The sequence below is a fragment of the Hypanus sabinus genome, chromosome 20 (assembly GCF_030144855.1).
Source record: "Hypanus sabinus isolate sHypSab1 chromosome 20, sHypSab1.hap1, whole genome shotgun sequence".
Lineage (NCBI taxonomy): Eukaryota > Metazoa > Chordata > Chondrichthyes > Myliobatiformes > Dasyatidae > Hypanus > Hypanus sabinus.
This window is the reverse complement of record NC_082725.1, coordinates 6,205,882-6,224,645: the sequence shown is the minus strand read 5'-3', so window position 1 is coordinate 6,224,645 and position 18,764 is coordinate 6,205,882. Positions and strand designations below refer to the sequence as shown.

Below are 18,764 nucleotides of genomic sequence, written 5' to 3'. Positions count from 1 at the left end.
ATTGGTGATAATATTTCGCTGATGCACCTCTGGGGTGTGTGCTTAGCCCACTGCTCTGCTCTCTATATACACAGGACTGTGTGGCTAAGCATAGCTCAAATACCATGGATTAATTTGCTGATGATACAACCATTGTTGGTAGAATCTCAGAAGTGAGATATACCAACTAGTGGAGTGGTGTCGCAGCAACAACCTGGCACTCAGCATCAGTAAGACGAAAGAACTGATTGTAGACTTCTGGAAGGGTAAGACAAAGGAACACATACCAATCCTCAGAGGGATCAGAAGTGGAGAGAGTGAGCAGTTTCAAGTTCCTGTGTGTCAAGATCTCTGAGGATCTAACCTGGTCCCAACATTTCGATGCAGTTATAAAGAAGGCAAGACGAGGGCTATACTTCATTAGGAGTTTGAAGAAATATGGTATGTCAACAAAAACATTCAATAACTTCTATAGATGTACAGTGGAGAGCGTTCTGACAGGCTGCATCACTGTCTGGTTGCGGGGGGGAGCTACTCACAGGAATGAAAGAAGCTGCAGAGGGTTGTAAATTTAGACAGCTCTATCTTGGGCACTAGCCTACAAAGTACCCAGGACACCTTTAAGGAGCGATGCCCTTTTCTCACTGTAGGAGGTACAGAAGCCTGAAGGCACATACTCAGCGATTCAGAAACAGCTTCTTCGCCTCTGCAATATGATTTCTAAATGGACATTGAACTCTTGGACGCTACTTCACTTTTTTAAAAAAAAATTATTTCTGTTTTTTGCACAATTTTGATCTATTCAATATGTATATACTGTAATTGATTATTGATTATGATTACATTTTATTTTGTACTTTTTTCCTTCTATATTATGTATTGCATTGAACTGATGCTGCTAAGTTGACAGTCACATGCTAGTCACATGCTAGTGATTCTGATTCTGATTCTGAATCAATGAAAAACTGCACAGAACAAGGATGGACAAACAATTAATGTGCAAAAGACAACAAATTGTGCAAATACAAAAAGAAAAACAAAATAATAATTATAGATAAATAAATAATAAATAACCTTGAGAACATCTGTTGTGGAGTCCTTGAAAGTGAGTCCATAAGTTGTGGCATCAGTTCAGTGTTGAGATGCTGGTTCAGGAGCCTGAGTTGTGAAAACATTGTAACGACCAGGGAAGCAAAGCCTTTGTGGCAACTTTTACACAATTACTCTGTTCAGATTCTGTCACTTGTAAAGCAGAATAGATCAGGAGATTGAAGAAACTTACTGTTTCAGAGTGATATCTATAGCCAGCTTTTCTGTCCATGTCCACTATGTGCCAACTTCAGTTTGACTACCCTTCTTGCCTACTCCAGAAATTTGTCAGGTGTATCATCTTAAGACTCCAGCAGTATAAAGCTGATAGAAAGTTGGCCCAAACAACATTTTAAACCCTAATGCATTGACAGTAATCATGGTTTATATTGCAATTTAGTCTAGGGAATGCTAGTGAGACATTAAGCCTATGAGTATAGATCGAGTCTTTATCTGGATTAGCCTATAGCTCCCTATGTGTGAGCAACCTTGTGGAACTCCAAACCTCTAAATATTGACACTGTGGTTGGATGATGTCTATAGAATCTTAGGTGCTCAGTAATATCTTCAGGCCCTGATTTTAGACAAGATCCAAGCGGTACACAGAGATTGTACTTTTCACTGCTTTTCCTTATTTAACCAACAGAACTCTGAACTTTTTTTTGTAAAGGATTACATTAGTGCTGTCTTGTAAAACTCTGCATTAAGATAAAATGAGGGAACTCTTTTGATGCCACAGTAGACAAGAAGTGTTGCAGTGGTCCTTTCTGGCCTACATGTCTCAGTTTAATTATGTAGCCTATGCTTTTGCTAACTTGGCAATGGAGGTAATAGCTGGATGCCTCAATTTGATAATTCATTTGAAATCTGTCGGAGATTAAAACCAGCCAAAGTTAATGGGTTTCAGTTATTGGAATTGAGCAGCGTGGTGGCGTAGCAGTTACCACGACACGACATCAGGTCATCCCCCTCAACCGCATCGTTTTGGATGATGACCTGACAGAAGGTGACCATGGTGATCGGGTCTCTGGCACTGAGCCTGGTTCCGTGGTGCAAAAAGGAAAGAGGAAGATGAGGAATGTGGTAGTCATAGGGGATTCCATAGTGAGGGAAACAGACAGGAGGTTCTGTCAGCCTGGTAGAGATACCCACATGGTGATTTGCCTCCCGGGTGCCAGGCTACGGGATGTCTCAGATCAGGTGCAGAGTATTCTGAAGGGAGAGGGTGAACAGCCAGAAGCCTTGGTACTCATTGGTACCAATGACATAGTTAGAAAAAGAGAGGAGGTCCTGTAGAGAGAATTCAGGGAGTTAGGTAGGAAACTGAAAGGTAGGACATGGGTGAAGGGGGAAAAGTTTAAAGGGAACATTAGGGGGGGCTTCTTCACACAGAGAGTGATGGGAGTGTGGAATGAGCTGCCAGATGAAGTGGTAAATGCAACTCACTTTTAACATTAAAAAAAAAACTTGGACAGGTACAAGGATGAGAGGTGTATGGAGGGATATGGGCCAGGTGCAGGTCAGTGGGACTAGGCAGAAAAATGGTTCGGCACAGCCAAGAAGGGCCCAAAGGTTCTCTGGTTTTCTATGGTAGGACCTCTAGGGTAGTAATCTCAGGATTGCTGCCTGTGCCACGTGCTAGCGAGCGCAAGAATAGCATGATCAGGTGTATTAGTGTGTGGCTGAGAGACTGGTGTCGGGGATAGGGCTTCAGATTCCTGGATCATGGGGGCCTCTTCTGGGGGAGGTACAACCTGTACAAAAAGGATGGGTTACACTATACCCAAAGGGGTCCAATATCCTAGCAGGCACATTTAATAGAGCTGTTAGGGAGGGTTTAAACAAATTTGGTAGGGGGATGGGAGCCGGAGCGATAGGGTTAAGGAAGGGGAAAACAGAAATAAATCAAAGATAGCATGCAACAGAGATGATAGAAAGAACAGGCAGGAGATGAGGCTTAATCACAGCCAGTAGCACGAGTTACAGGGTAATAGAGGTGTGGTGCAGTTAAAACAGAAAGCAACAAATACTGGACTGAAAGTGTTTATTTGAATGCACGCAGCATAAGGAATAAAATGGACAATCTTGAAATTCAGCTGCAGATTGGCAAATATGACGTTGTGGCCATCTCTGAAACTTGGCTAAAGGACGGCTGCCATTGGGAGCTGAACGTCCAAGGATATATGGTGTATTGGAAAGATAGATTAGTAGGCAGAGGGGGTAGTGTGGCTCTGTTTATAAGAATTAATATTAAATCATTAGAAAGAGATGACATAGGATTGGAAGGTGTAGAATCTCTATGGATTGAGTTAAGAAATGGCAAGGGTAAAAGAACCCTAATGGCAGTTGTATACAGGCCTCTAAAGAGCAGCCAGGATGTGGATTACAAATTACAACAGGAGATAGAAAAGGTGTGTCAGAAAAGCAATGTCATGATAATCGTTGGGGATTTTAACATGAAAGTGGATTGGGAAAACCAGGTCAATACTGGACCTCGAGACAGAATTTGTAGAATGTCTAAGGGATGCCTTAGAACAGCTTGACAGATAGAACAGCTTGTTGTTGAGCCCACTAGGGGATCAGCTGTGTTGGATTGGGTGTTGTGCATTGATCCGGAAGTGATAAGAGAGCTTAAGGTTAAGACACCCTTAGGGAACAGTGATCGCAATATGATCGAGTTCACATTGAAATTTGAGAGGGAAAAAATAAAATCCAATGTGTCGGCATTTCAGTGGAATAAAGGAAATTACAATGGCATGAGAGGGGAACTGGCCAAAGTTGACTGGAAAGGGACATTTGCAGGAAGGACGGCAGAGTTTCTGGAGTTTGGAGTTTAATGGCTGGAGTTTCTGCAAAAAATGAGGGAAGTGTAAGACAGATATATTCCAAATAAGAAGAAATTTTCAAAGGGAAGAAGGACAATATCGTGGCTAACAAGTGAAGTCAGAGCCAAAGTAAAAGCAAAGGAAAGGGCATACAAGGAAGCCAGAGCTAGTGGAACAATAGAGGATTGGGAAGCTTTTAAAAGCTTGCAGAAGGAAACTAAGAAGGTCATTAGGAAGGAAAAGATGAATTATGAAAGGAAGCTGGCGACTAATATCAAAGAAGATACTAAAAGCTTTCTTAAGTATGTAAAGGGTAAAAGAGAGTCAAGGGTAGATATAGGATCAATAGAAAATGATGCTGGAGATATTGTGATATGAGATGCAGAGATAGCAGAGGAACTGAATGTGTATTTTGCAACAGTCTTCATAGTGGAAGTCGTCTGCAGTATACTGGACATTCAAGAATGTCAAGGAAGTGAAGTTTGTGCAGTGAAAATTACAACTGAGAAGATGCTCAGGAAGCTTAATGGTCTGAGGGTGGATAAATCTCCTGGACCTGATGGAATGCACCCTCGGGTTCTGAAGGAAGTAGCTGGAGAGATTGCAGAGGCGTTAACGTTGATCTTTCAAGAATCAATAGATTCTGGCATTGTACTGGATGACTGGAAAATTGCAAATGTTACTCCGCTATTTAAGATGGGTAGGAGGCAGCAGAAAGGAAACTATAGACCTGTTAGCCTGAAAGGAAAATCCTGCCTAACAAACCTACTGCAATTCTTTGAGGAAATTACAAACAGGGTAGGCAAAGGAGATGCAGTAGATGTAGTACTTGGATTTTCAGAAGGCCTTTGACAAGGTACTGCACATGAGGCTGCTTAGCAAGATAAGAGCCCATGGAATTACAGGGAAGTTGCTAACATGATTTGGACTATGGATTTGTGGCTAAATTTGCTGATGATACAAAGATGGTTAGAAGAGCTGGTAGTGTTGAGGAAACAAGAGAACCTGCACAGAGACTTAGATAGTGTAGGGGAATGGGCAAAGAGTGGTAAATGAAATACAATGTTGGAAAGTGTATGGTCATGCACTTTGGTGGAAGAAATAAACAGGCAGATTATTATTTAGATAGGGAGAGAATTCAAAATGCAGAGATGCAAAGGGACTTGGGAGTCCTTGTGCAGAATACCCTAAAGGTTAACCTCCAGGTTGAGTCAGTGGTGAAGAAAGTGAATGCAATGTTAGCATTAATTTCTAGAGGTATAGAATATAAGAGCAGGGACGTGATGTTGAGGCTCTATAAGGCACTCGTGAGACTATACTTGGAGTATTGTGTACAATTTTGGGCTCTTCAATTTTAGAAAGGATATACTGACATTGGAGAGAGTTCAGAGAAGATTCACAAGAATGATTCCAGGAATGAAAGGGTTACCATATGAGGAACGTCTGGCAACTCTTGGGCTGTATTCTCTGGAGTTCAGGAGAATGAGGGGGGGATCTCATAGAAACATTCTGAATGTTAAAAGACAGGAAGAGATTAGATATGGAAAAGTTATTTCCTTTGGTAAAGAATTCTAGGGCAAGGGGGCACGATTTCAGGATTGAAGGACATCCATTTAAAACTGAGATGCAGAGAAGTTACTTTAGTCATAGGGTGGTGAATCTGGAATTTGTTGCCATGAGTGGCTGTGGAAGCCAAATCATCGGGTGTATTTAAGGCAGAGATAGATAGGTTCTTGATTAGCCAGGGTATCTAAGGGTATGGGGTGAAGGCAGGGGAGTGGGGATGACTGGATGAAGTGGAACAGCCGATGATTGAATGGCGGAGTAGACACGATGGGCAAAATGGCCTACTTCTGTCCTATATCTATCTTATGGTCTTACTATTACAGCTCAGGGCACTGGAGTTCAAAATCCAATTCTGACATCATCCTTTAAGGAGTTTGTATGTTTCTCCCCATGAACACGTGGTTTTCCTCCCACATTTCGATGATGTACCAGTTAGTATGTTAATTGGTCATTGTAGGGGAGGGTTAAATCGGTGGGTTACTGGGTAGTGCTGCTTGTAGTTCCTTGCTGTATCTCTAACTTAAATAAAATAACATAGTCCATTATTTCCTTTTGAAAACATTATTTGTGGACATCTATAGCAAAGAGAAACAAGTTCACTGTTTTGACATTACCACAGAACAGGCATCTAATTAGCCGATATGAGGGAGCTGCCACACAAGATTAAAAAAGGGATTTTGACTGGTGGGCACAATTTATTTTGGAAGAAATTTTTGTTGAATATTTTAATAATAGTAAGCATTACTTTACAGAAGCATGGTCAAAGTGACATATAAATATTACTTGTTGATGCAATAAGAATGTTGGGATCTCGGGATGATATATTTTAAAATATTGATTGGCAGCTAAATTGAATTCATTTGTTATTTCACATACAAATACACAGTGAATAAAATACAAAACTCTACAATGTTTTATTGATATATTTCCATGAATATTTTATGTACAGAGTTATAATCATTTAACCATAAACAATATGCAAATACATTTGTATAAATGATAAACTCACTTTGTGAGTGACAGGGGAAAATGGATTTTAAGAATTGAATTCATGGTCCAACTTGTACAGAGCATTAACACTTGGATATGTTTGTCCTCCAGCCCAGATGATCCTTCGGTCGTAAACATATCCAATGAAATGGCCAATTCTGCTGTGTGGAAGGCTCTTGCTATGAATGCTGAAAATGCAAAAGTTATAAAACTTAAAGCGAGGTAGCTTTTGTTTATGAGCTTTATTACTGGCCTTATGACTAACAAAGCGTTCTAAGGCTAATGCATGCAGTATAGTAGCTGCCTTTTAGAGAAATGGGTGCATCGTGAAAGTTATCACACTAATCACTCTTAAACTTGTATTTTAATGACATCCATTTTCTACGAGGCATATAGATTACGTTTCTACTAATGTTATAATGCTACAAGGTCTAGGCTGACTATTTTTTCTTATTTCATTTTGAACAGTTATGGAATACTCATTTGAATACAGTTTGTTGTAGGATCATTTTTCAGGCTATCAATTTGGAGAATTCTAAAGCATTTTTTTAAGAACCTGTAGTTTTGTTGACTCTTGTTTTACAGTATGGCATCTTCAAATTTAGTATTTTTGATGCCAATAACTTCACAGTGTCATTTACCAATGTTTGTGTGTGTTCTTTTAGAATATAATTTCAGGTAATATCAGTTCCAGAGTTGCATTTTATATACCAGAGAAATAATCAGAGCTGATATGCAACAGAGTGTACTCCTGTGCTTTTTGCATGCAACATTCTCACTAAACTCTATTGAAAGAAAACCATTGTATAAGAAAATAAATGTGTACGTAGACAGTAAGGTAGTGTTTAGTGTAACACTATTACAGCAGAAGTGACCCGAGTTCAATTACACTGCTGTCTGTAAGCAGTTTTTACATTCTCTCCAAGGCCACGTGGGTTTCCTCAGCATTTTTCAGTTACCTCCCACATTCTAAAGACGTTTGAGTTAGTAGGTTAACTGGACACGTGGGTGTATCTCTAAAATTAAAAAATGGCATTTTAAAAAGAGCCTTTGCTATGATAAATGGTACGTAAACCAAAGCTGTACTCAATATAGAAATTAAATACCAGGGGTGGAGGTAGAGGCAGATACATTAGTGATATTTAAGATACTCGAGTTACTCTTTCATTCTTATGCCTATTGATTTAAGTCAGTCAATAGGCATAAGAATGAAAGAAATTTAGAGGGTTGTGTGGAGGGGAAAGGTTAGCTTGATTGTGGAGTAGGTCAAAGGGTCAAACAACATTGTGGGCTGAAGGGCTGTACTGTGTGTTGTAATGCTCTGTGTTTTTACAGAATAGGAATTGTTAAAAGCAAAGTTCAGAGCTTGAATTTTGAAGATTGTTTCGTGTTTTTTCTGTTACTATCTTAATCTTCATGTCTGTAAGAACAAATTAATTGACCATTTTAGTAACAAAACTACATTGTGCTTTGTTATACATTTGCAGTCCTGAAAATACAGAGGATGTAAGAATGAATATTGAAGAGGTGCCCAGGATAAATGTCCTTGATGCTGAAACCTCTGTATGATCTTTAATGCTGAAATCTCCATATCTCCATCATCCAAGGCAGACTTGTCCTTGTGAAAGCAACTACTTGAGCCATACAAAACCCTGGACCTTTTACAGGAAGTAAGAATGTTTGGCTTCTCGGTTCGGTTTGGTTTCTCGGTCAGCACGAAACTCTTCCGAAGAAGACTATTTCACCCTTATACAATTCAGTTATATTGATTGCAATGCCAGCTACTATTTTAATCTTCACAACCATAAGCTCAGTTTTTAATTTACAGTTTTGGCATAATACAAAAACAAGCAATAGTCTCGCAAACAAGTTTAATTTGCTTTCTACTAATAATGATATTCTATTTTAAAAATGGAAAGGAGTACGTAATGAACATAAGTATATCCTTTATATAGAAATGTATAAATATGCTGCTCCTTGACATGTGTCACAATCTGTTTTAAATGAGGAATATTTATATTCAGACAATGAACCAAATCTATATGACTGTATCTCATCATTTATTGGTGGTCCTCGAGAGTTTTGTTGTGGGGTAACTGTGAAGTTGTCTACAGTAACAGGCTTGCAAAAGAGTATGATAGAACAGATATTTAACTTGGTATTTTGTACACAAGGGGTGTACACCTCGTGACTACATTGATGTGATACTGCTTTTCAAACTAGTCTGTTGCTATCTTTATTTACAAAATTGTTTATCAGTATTGCAGTACTGATTAGAGACTTATGTGCATCCAAACTGTTTACATTTGACTTTTTAACATGATAAACTGTAGGCTTCAATTCACAATGCAGCTTGATATTTGTTTTATTTATTTTGTATTTAGATTGTCAAATTTATTCAGAAATTGTTAGGTTATACCGAATAGAAAAAAAATATTTGGCTAATTTTATAAAGATTTTTGTAGTTTTTTTTGTCTTTGTACTTTGTAAAGTAACCTCTTTCTATGAGCAGTTCAGCAATGATAGTATTAGAATAGTATCTCTAGACCATCTCAGGAAATTGTTATCTTCCCAGCATCCTACATTACCATGCTTTTACACAAGTTGTGAAGTTGTTTTGTCTTCCAGACTAGGTGAAGATTTTTAAAAACAAAAACATGACCCTAGCAAAAGTACTGGAGCAACTCAGCAGGTCAGGCAGCATCTATGCAGAGGAATAAACAATATTCTGGTAATTCCTCCACCATCTCTCCTTCTCTCTTTAACTAATCCCCATTCTAGTTATCCTCTCACCCCGTCTTTTTTCCTCACCTGCTCATCATCTCCCTCTGGATCCCTCCCTCCTCCTTCCCTTTCTCCCATTGCCCACTATCCTCTCATATTAGCTTCCTTTTGTTTCATCAATTACCCACCAGCTTCTCATTTTATCCACTTTGCCCCTCACTTGGTCTCACCTATCACCTGCCAGCTTGTACTCCTTCCCTTCCCCTCACCTTCTTATTCTGGCAACATCCTGCTTCCTTACCAGGTCTTGGGCTGCAACATCGACTGTTTATTGCTCTCCATAGTTGCTGCCTGACCTGCTAAATTCCTCTAGCAATTTGTGTGTGTTGCTCTGGATTTCCAGCATCTGCAGAATCTCCTGTGTTTGTAAATAACTATCCATGTTACTTTTAAGTAGAAGCAGGTTCATTTATCTTGCGTGTGACAGACAATGCCAGTGCAAGAAAAAGAATTGCACTTAGCCATTACAAGATGGAAAAAAAAGTAATGTTGTGAAAAATTTGGTTTGTGTCATTAAATCCACCATATAGTTCAATGTGTGACAAATTCTGCAGATAAATTCAGAAGTGAACTTGTTTTCTGCTTCTGTGATATTAAGTGTATCACTTCTAATTACTGAAATTGAATGATTAAGTCTACATAACAGGATCTAAGTTATAAAAAAAGTTCTTGTGTGTCAGTGATAAACTGAAGGAGTTTTCTATTTAATTTTAAAGGTTACTCAAAAAATAAATTAATATTGTGTTGATACTGTTAACTTTAAGATGATAAACACAGTATGAAATTTTAACGAGTTGAGAAACTGGTTTCTAGTAAAGACAGATTATTTTCCATTTTTGTTTTAAATTCACTGTTGATGGTAATTTTATGTCTTCCTGTATTCTGCACATTTAATCACAGAACAAAATCACTAGTATTCATCAATTTTCATAAAATTGTCTAATTTCAGATAATTATGATTTAAGGTTTTTATTACTATCTGAAGGTATGGTAGTGACCATTATTTTTGTAAAGATTCCCAAAGCAATGTAAAAAAAAGTTAAAGTAGTCCATTGTCGTAGTTCAAATGATGATATATGTGCACTTCCCAGGCATTGTTTCCTAGTTAAGGATAGTATCCAACTGTCAGCTATTAAATATTAGAGGAAATTATTTTTTGTAATGTCATATCTGTTAATAAAAGCAATAAAGACTTATTGCATTGATGAATGTGATTTATAAACCTTTGTTTATGAAGAAAATAACTGAAGGATTGTGTCATTTTGTAACATTGACTTAATAGAAACATGGAATTTGAGTTCCTCTTTTTTTGGCTATGTATACTTCCAGCATGCCAGGGAGCATTTGTAGAACACCAAGGGATCCCAAAATACAAACCAATTTCTCTTTCCAAGCGAGTGTCTGACTTGCCAACATTTCTGTTTTCATTTCAGATTTCCATCTTTTTTTTAAAAACTTTCATATGTTTCTGGTGATAATTTATACATATTTGCCCTTTTCATTTGTTGAGTTTCTAAGCTGAGACTGTACAATCATTTTTTTTGTTGGTGTTGTTTGCATGTGGCCACAGGAAAACAAGCCAGATTAAATGCTGGGATTGCTTCAGCACGTTTCAGAGAACAGTTGGGAAGATTGGGTTTCAAATTGTTTTGGTTTGAGAGAGGACAAATCTGAGGAAATGGATTGCTTATCTATACATTTGACATAGACATCTGTGAAGGTCCTGATGAAGTGTCATGGCCCAAAATGTTGACTATATATTCCTCTCCATAGATGATACCTGATTTGCTGAATTCCTCCAGTATTTTTGTGTCAGTTGTTCTGGATTTCCTGTATCTGCAGAATGTCCTGTGATTATGTTCTGTTTTACATAAAAAAAACCTTAATTTTATCTGCAGGGGGTCCTGCAAAAGATGGTGGCTTCCTGCAGGCCTGACTTAAAGTAATCATCTAGTCCTGATGACACTGCAGCATGGGTGAACATAAGTAAAAGAGACTGTGGGACCACTTTGTCAAGCACATTCATTCCATAAGAATATAAGATTCTAGAGAACCAATCAGCATCAGGAGCAAAGCACTTCCAAGAGGTTACTCACAGGTCAGCGAAGCTAGTATAAAAGATTGGGTTTCACAGGCATTCAGACATTCCAGAGGTCCATTCAGTGTCAGGAGCAGAGCACTGCAAATTAAAGAAAACTACAGAAGGGGCAAGCGGGCAGCCAATGTCGAGAGTAGACCAGCAGTAAGAGTAAGAGTGTCAGGTTTTGACTCAAGAGGCTGAGGCCAAAAACACAGGTTAGAAGATTAGGTCTTGGTTGCCCATTGTACAGTGCAGGGAGGATGTCAGATATGGCAGTGGAAGGTTCCTCCTGTAGGATGTGGGAATTCATGGAACCTAATAGTCTCCCTGATGACTACACCTGCGGGAAGTGCAGCCAACTCCAGCTCATCAAAGACCACATTAAGGAATATGTAGATAAACCACTAGAGGAGATGCTGTACTTGATCTGCTATTGGGAAATGAAGCAGTCAGGTGTCAAATCTCTCGATGAAAGACCATTTTGGAGGTAGTCACCACAACTCTAACTCCTTTACTACAGCCCTGGAAAAGGATAGGAGCAGACAATTTTGGAAAACATTTCATTGCGGAAGGGGAAATATGCTATTAGGCAGGAACTTGGGAATGTCAATTGGGAGCAGATCTTCTCAGGGAAATGCATGGCAGAAATGTGGTAAATGTTCAGGGAATATTTGCCTGGTGTTCTGTATAGTTATGTTCCATCCAGGTGGGGAAAGGATGGTAGGGTAAAAAAAAACAATGTGTACAAAAGATAAAATCTAGTTAAGAAGAAACGAAAAGCTTATGAAAGGTTCAAGAAACTAGGTACTGTAAGAACTCTAGAAAATTACAAGGGTGCCAGGTAGGAGCTCAAGAATGAAATTTGGAGAGCTAGAAGGCGCCATGAGAAAGCCTTAGCAAGCAGGATTAAGGAACCCCCTCCCCCCCCCCCCCCAGGGCATTCTACAAGTATATGAGGAGCAAGAGGATGGGCTGTGTGAGAATAGGACCAATCGGGGCGAGAGTGGAAAAGTGCATGGAGCCAGAGAAGGTAGTGGAGGTACTTAATGCTTTGCTTCAGTGTTCACCAGTGAAAAGGACCTTGGCAATTGTGGGGTTGAGTTACAGCAGACAAACGCATGAGCCTATAGACATAAAGAGAATGTTATGGAGCTTTTGAAAGATATTTAGATAAGTCGCCAGGACCGGATGAGATATACCCCAGGCTACTGTGGGAAATGAAGGAAGAGATTACTGAGCCTCTGGCAACAATCTTCGCATCATCAATGGGGGTGGGAGAAGTACCAGAGGATTGGAAGTTTGCAAATGTTGTTCCTTGTTCAAGAAAGGGAGTAGAGATAACCCAAGAAATTATAGACCAGTGAGTCTTAGTTCAGTGGTAGGCAAGTTGTCAGGGGCAGGTCATGCCTTATGAACCTGATTGAATTTTCTAGGATGTAACAAAACATATTGATGAAGGTAGAGCACGAGATGTAGTGTATATGAATTTCAGTAAGGCATTTGATAAGGTTTCCCATGTGAGGCTCATTCAGAAAGTAATGAGGCATGGGATCCAAGGAGACCTTACTTTGTGGATCCAGAATTGGCTTGCCCACAGAAGGCAAAAGGTATTCGTGGGTGGTTTGTATTCTGCATGGAGGACGGTGACTGGTGGTGCTCTGCAGGGTCTCCTCCTCTTTGCAATTTTTATAAATGACCTGGATGAAGAAATAGAATGATGGGTTAGTAAGTCTGCTGGTGACACAAAAGTTGAGGTTGTTGTGGATAGTCTGTATTGTTGTCAGAGGCTACAGTGTGACATCAATAGGACACAGAACTGGACCGAGGAGTGACAGATGGAGTCCAACCCAGACAGGCATGAAGTGGTTAATTTCAGTAGCTCAGATTTGAAGATAGAATATAACATTAATGGTAAGACTCTTAGCAGTGTTGGAGGATCAATGAGATCTTGGGGTCCATGTCCATAAGGCACTCAAAACTGCTGCGCAGTTTGACAGTGTTGTTAAGAAGGTGTATGGTGTGTTGGTCTTCATCAACAGTGGGGCTGTTTTCAAGAGCCATGAAGTAATGTTACAGCTATATAAGACCTTGGTTAGACCCCACTTGGAGTACTGTGTTTAGTTCTGGTCACCTCACTACAGGAAGGATGTGGATACTATAGAGAGAGTGCAGAGGAGATTTACAAGGATGGACAACATGCCTTATGAGAATAGGTTGAGTGAACTTGGTCTTTTTTCCTTGGAGCAACGGAGGATGAGAGGTGACCTGATAGAGGTGTATAAGATGATGAGAGGCATTGATTGTGTGGATAGCCAGAGGCTTTTCCCCAGGGCCGAAATAGTGAACACAAGGCGGCATAGTTTTAAGGTGCTTAGAAGTAGGTACAAGGGGAATGTCAGAAGGAAGTTTTTCATGCAAAGAGTGCTGAGTGAATGGAATGCACTCCCAGCAAAAATGGTGGAGGCCAATACAATAGGGTCTTTTAAGAGACTTGGGTAAGTACATAGAGCTTAAAAATTGGGGAGTAATGCTGTAAGGAAATTCTCGGTAGCTTCTAGAGTAGATTACATAGTCGGCACAACATTGTGGGCTGAAGGGCCTGTAATATGCTGTGGATTTCTCTGTTTCTATATAGGAGCAGTATTTGAGCCCATCGAATCTGCTCTTCCACTTCATGGCTGACCCATTGTCCCTCTCAGCCCCAATCTCGTGCCTTCTCCCCATAACCTTTCATGTCCTGACTAATCAAGAATCTATCAACCTCTACCTTAAGTATATCCAATTCCTTGGCCTCTACATCTGTCTGTGGCAATGAATTCTGGACTCTCCACTTTCTGGTTAAATAAATTCCTCCTCATCTCTGTTCTAAAAGCACGCCACTCTGATATTAGATTCCTCCACCAAAGCAAACATACTCTCCATATCCACTTTATCGAAGCCTTTCAACATTCGATACATTTCATTGAGGTCACCTGTCATTCTTCATTAAATGCGCCTCATATGACAAGCCTTTCCCTCCCTGTCTTTCAGAAGTGCCAAATGGATAATCTATTTTGACTTTCCATAATCAACGAAGCCAATTTCACAGGCACAGAACCATGGTACTGGCAGATACCAAACCAGTAATTCAAAGACCAGAACTAACTATTTGGAAATACTCTACCAAATTACATTACGCTGTTGTGGAATTTAAATTTAAGTAATAAGCAGGCATTAGAAATAAAAACCTACCCATAAGTGATAAAAGAAATTTTGCAGATGCTGGAAATCCAATGAACACACAAAATGCAGGAGGAACTCAGCAGGTCAGGCAGCATCTATGGAAATGATGAAGCGGTCATCATTTTGGGCTGAGACCATTTTTCAAGACTAGAAGGGAAGGGGGAAGACACCAGAATAGACATGTCCGGGAGAAGGGAAGTTAGACAGCTAGAAAGTGATAGGTGAAGCCAGGTAGGTGGGAAAGGTAAAGGGCTGGGTATGAAGGAATCTGATAGGGGAGGAGAAGAGACACCATTGGGAAGTGATATTCAGATGAGAAGAGGTAAGAAAGCAAAGTGGGAATAGAAAATGGAAGGGAGAAGGTTTTTTCCACTAGAAGGAGAAATTACGTTCATGCTAACAGGTTGGAGGCTACCCAGATGGAATATAAGGTGGTGCTTCTCCATCCTGAGAGTAGCCTCATTGTGGAAAAAGAGGAAGCCGTAGTAATAACCACCTCATTCACTGATATTTTCAGCAAAGAAGTCTGTCATCCTCACCTATGCTGACCATAAGACATAGAGGTAGAATTAGGCTATTGGACCCATTGAGCTTGCTCCATGGCTGATTTATTATCCCTCTCAACCACATTCTCCAGCATTTCCCCCATAATATTTTACGCCCTGACAAATCAAAAGTATAAAAGTGATTCCAAGAGCAAACACGAGGAAATCTGCAGATGCTGGAAATTCAAACAACACACACATTACTAATCCAATCTTGGCCTTCAGCTTCTTTTACTGTCCCAACAAATCCAAAAATTAAACTTTAATAATCTCATCTTCTGAGTAGGCACATCGCTGGCCTCGGGCTGTCACTGAATTCATCAATTCTATAAAGCCCCTCTTAATTGGAACTGGAAGGATCATCATCCTGTATTGATAACACTAGTCCCATTAGCACTAGACTCCCCAGCACTGAGGACATTTCCAAAAGGTAATGCTTCAAGAAGGCAGCATCATCATGCTTCACAGCCTGGTATGGAAACACCAATGCACTTGTATGGAAAAGCCCACAAAAGGTAAGTGGATATAGCCCAGTACCTCCCGGGTAAAGCCTTACCCACCATTAGCACATCAGGGTTGCAGGAAAGCAGATCATCAAGGACCCACACCATCTAGGCCATGCTCTTTCCTTGCAGCTGCCATCAAGGAGGAGGTGCAGGAGCCTCAGGATTCACTTCACCAGCTTCAGGAATGGTCATTTCCCCTCGACCATCAGGCTCCTGAACTGAAGGAAAAGATTTCACTTAACACTGGTGTTCCCACAAACCATGGATTCATTTTCACAGACTCTTCACTTCATGTTCTTGATATTTATTGCTTATTTATTTATTATTTTTTTCCCTCTTTATTTTTGTATTTGCACAGTTTGTTGCCTTTTGCACATTGATTGTTTTGTCCATCCTATTGGGTGTGGTCTTTCATTGATTCTACTGTGTTTCTTGGCTTTACTGTACCTGCCCACAAGAAAACGAGTCTCAGGGTAGTATATGATGACATATAAGTTCTTTAATAATAAATTTATTTTGAACTTTGAGGATTGCCATTACTGAGACCATCCCCTCTGCTCATTACTACCATCAGAGGGTGTGTACCTGAAGACACACACTTAATGTTTTAAGAACAGCTTTTTCTCCTCCGACATCAGATTTCTGAATGGACAATGACCCCATGATTACTACCAAACTATTTTTGCTCTCATTTTGCACTATTTATTTAATTATACAGTATATACACATAATGTTTTTTTTGGCTTTAACTTATCTTGTTAGATTTTTCTCTGTGCAGATTGGATGTCACTGTGAATCTTTAATTACTCTTCTTGCCACCACTTTGTCCCAGATACTCCCAGATTTTCCTTGCCTGATTCATAACGAGAGACAAACCAGGTTACGTCTTTATTCCTTAATATGTAGGAGAATGAGGGACGACCTTATCAAAAGAGTTTAAAATTATGAGAAGCACAAAATGGACTAACAGGACAGGAAAGTCCAAAACTAGGTGGCATAGATTTAGGGTGAGAGGGAAAAGATTTAAAATAGACCTACGGGACATGTTTTTCATCCGGAGGATGTGGGGTGAGCTGCCAGAGGAAGTGGTTGAGGTAGCTACATCTAAGAAGCACGTGGATAGGTCCATTGAAAGAGGAATGTGGATTGATCACAGGGCACTGGGCGGTTAGCATGGATTATCTGGGCCGAAGGGCCTTCATGCATGCTGTTCTGTAACTCCATGACCTTTTGAAAGTACTTAGAATTATGAGAGGCTTAGACAGGCTGGATGGCAACAGTCGATTCCCCAGTGTAGGTTAGCCCAAAACAATGGGCTGTAGACTTAGGGTCGGAAGGAAAGATCTAAAAAGGGTCTGAGGGGCAACTGTTTCACAGTGAGTGGTGAGTATGTAGGATGAACTGCCGGAGGAAGTGGTGGTTTTTCCTCTTTTGAGCTAATGGAGGCTCACACGTATCTGGAAGGTGCATTACCACCACCTACTGTAACGGAATATAAAGGGAGATCAGATCCGAACTCCCAAACCTGTTTTAGTTAAAAAGTCCACTACTTAACTGACCCTGTCTCAGGTGCCAGAATATCCTGCAAACCAGGCACCCCAGTACTACCCAATAATTGCCTAAACAGCTTTCCACTTTCCAACGGATATCCGTGGCACACCATGATCACATGTTACACAGTCTCTGGGACCTTACAAAAATCACACCACCCATTGCCAGGCTTACCGGCAAGTGCCAAAGTGCAGTGCAAATTCGTACGTCCAAATGCCAATCTCACCAACGACACATCTTCCCCTCCTAAAAAGGCATCTCCCCCGACTGATGGAAACAAATTGTGATACCACCTCCCCGTCCCACTCCTATCCTACAATTTCCAATCCCAACTAACCTAATAAGATTTGCCTTCGTACTTTTCCATATTAACCATAATATGGAAGATTATGTAAGTGCCTGCTTTGCTGTAACATCTGCCCCTTCGTTACCCGTTACATCCCCAGGTTCAGGTACCCAACAAACTGTACTAGTACTCCCACACTCTCCGGAACGTACAGATTATAATACACTTCATTCAGAGGGAGTGGTTGAGGCAGGTACATGGAGGGGAGGTTTAGAGGGATAGCAGCTGAACGCAGGAAACTGAGACGAGCTTGGTGGGCGTGGGCTGGTTGTGGACAGGTCTGTATCCCAGATGTAATTTAAAATTTAAAATTAAATTTAAAAATCAAACTGTTATTGTAATCAACTCTGTTATTGAAGAAAGTTCGCTGACCTGGACATTAATTTCCCTTCTCTCGCTATCGGCTACCTCGTGATCGCCCACCTTGTCTACTTGCGCTGGACTTTCTCTGTAACTGTTACACTTTATTCTGCATTGTCACTGTTTTACCGTGTTCTACCTCCAATTATTTGAGTAATGAATGATCTGTATGAACAGTACTCAAGTCAAACTTTTCACTGTATCTCGGTACAGGTGACAATAATAAACCAATTTACTAACTGATCTGCCCCAGACGCTCGGTGATGAGAGAGGAAAACCGTTTTCCTCGGCAATGCCCGACTCCTCCCAGGGCTCTTCTTGTCCCCGGCGCCCCTCCCCACACTGTCTCCAGTACCATGTAACTATCCTTCCCTGACCCCTATCTCCGGTATCTGTCCGGACTATCCCTAACCCCGGTCTCCGGTACTGGGACCCTCTCGTCCCCGCCCCCTTTCTCCAGTACCTGGGTACCCTCCCCTCAATGTAACTAACCTTCCCTGACCCCTATCTCCGGCATCTGTCCGGACTATCCCTAACCCCGGTCTCCGGTACTGGGACCCTCTCTCCAGTACCTGGGTACCCTCCCCTCAATGTAACTAACCTTCCCTGACCCCTATCTCCGGCATCTGTCCGGACTATCCCTAACCCCGGTCTCCGGTACTGGGACCCTCTCTCCAGTACCTGGGTACCCTCTCCTCAATGTAACTATCCTTCCCTGACCCCTATCTCCGGCATCCGTCCGGACTATCCCTAACCCCGGTCTCCGGTACTGGGACCCTCTCTCCAGTACCTGGGTACCCTCCCCTCAATGTAACTAACCTTCCCTGGCCCCTATCTCCGGTCCCTGTCTGGATCCTCCCGCCGGTGCAAAGCCGTTCCCATGGCAACCGCCCTAGCGTCGTCGCTCGCACGGGGAGTTTG

The 18,764-nt window shown here is 40.8% G+C and overlaps 1 protein-coding gene and 1 long non-coding RNA gene across 7 annotated transcripts in view; one reads left to right on the top strand and one right to left on the bottom strand.

Moving 5' to 3' along the window:
• LOC132378251 (sodium bicarbonate cotransporter 3-like) overlaps window positions 1-10,580 on the top strand; it is a 136,454-nt gene extending 125,874 nt beyond the window's left edge. For 3 of the 4 annotated variants that reach the window (XM_059945009.1, XM_059945008.1, XM_059945010.1), the window contains 2 exons: window positions 6,561-6,671; window positions 7,937-10,578. In XM_059945009.1, coding sequence (XP_059800992.1) covers window positions 6,561-6,671; window positions 7,937-8,018 — 193 coding nt within the window. In that variant the 3' untranslated portion in view covers window positions 8,019-10,578. Of the gene's footprint in view, window positions 1-6,560; window positions 6,672-7,936 lie in introns of all 4 variants that reach the window. The other variant, XM_059945012.1, reaches the window with a different exon arrangement.
• LOC132378254 (uncharacterized) lies at window positions 6,350-18,747 on the bottom strand. Of its 3 annotated transcripts, XR_009506946.1 has the most exons (4): window positions 18,663-18,695; window positions 17,856-18,008; window positions 15,641-16,439; window positions 6,350-6,637 (listed from the first exon to the last, which is right to left on the bottom strand). It is a non-coding gene; the product is annotated as an uncharacterized LOC132378254 (long non-coding RNA). The 3 variants fall into 3 exon arrangements; XR_009506947.1 differs by lacking the exon at window positions 17,856-18,008 and having other exon boundaries at window positions 15,641-15,804; window positions 18,663-18,747; XR_009506948.1 differs by lacking the exon at window positions 17,856-18,008 and having other exon boundaries at window positions 18,663-18,744.
• Window positions 18,748-18,764: the final 17 nt, after the last annotated feature.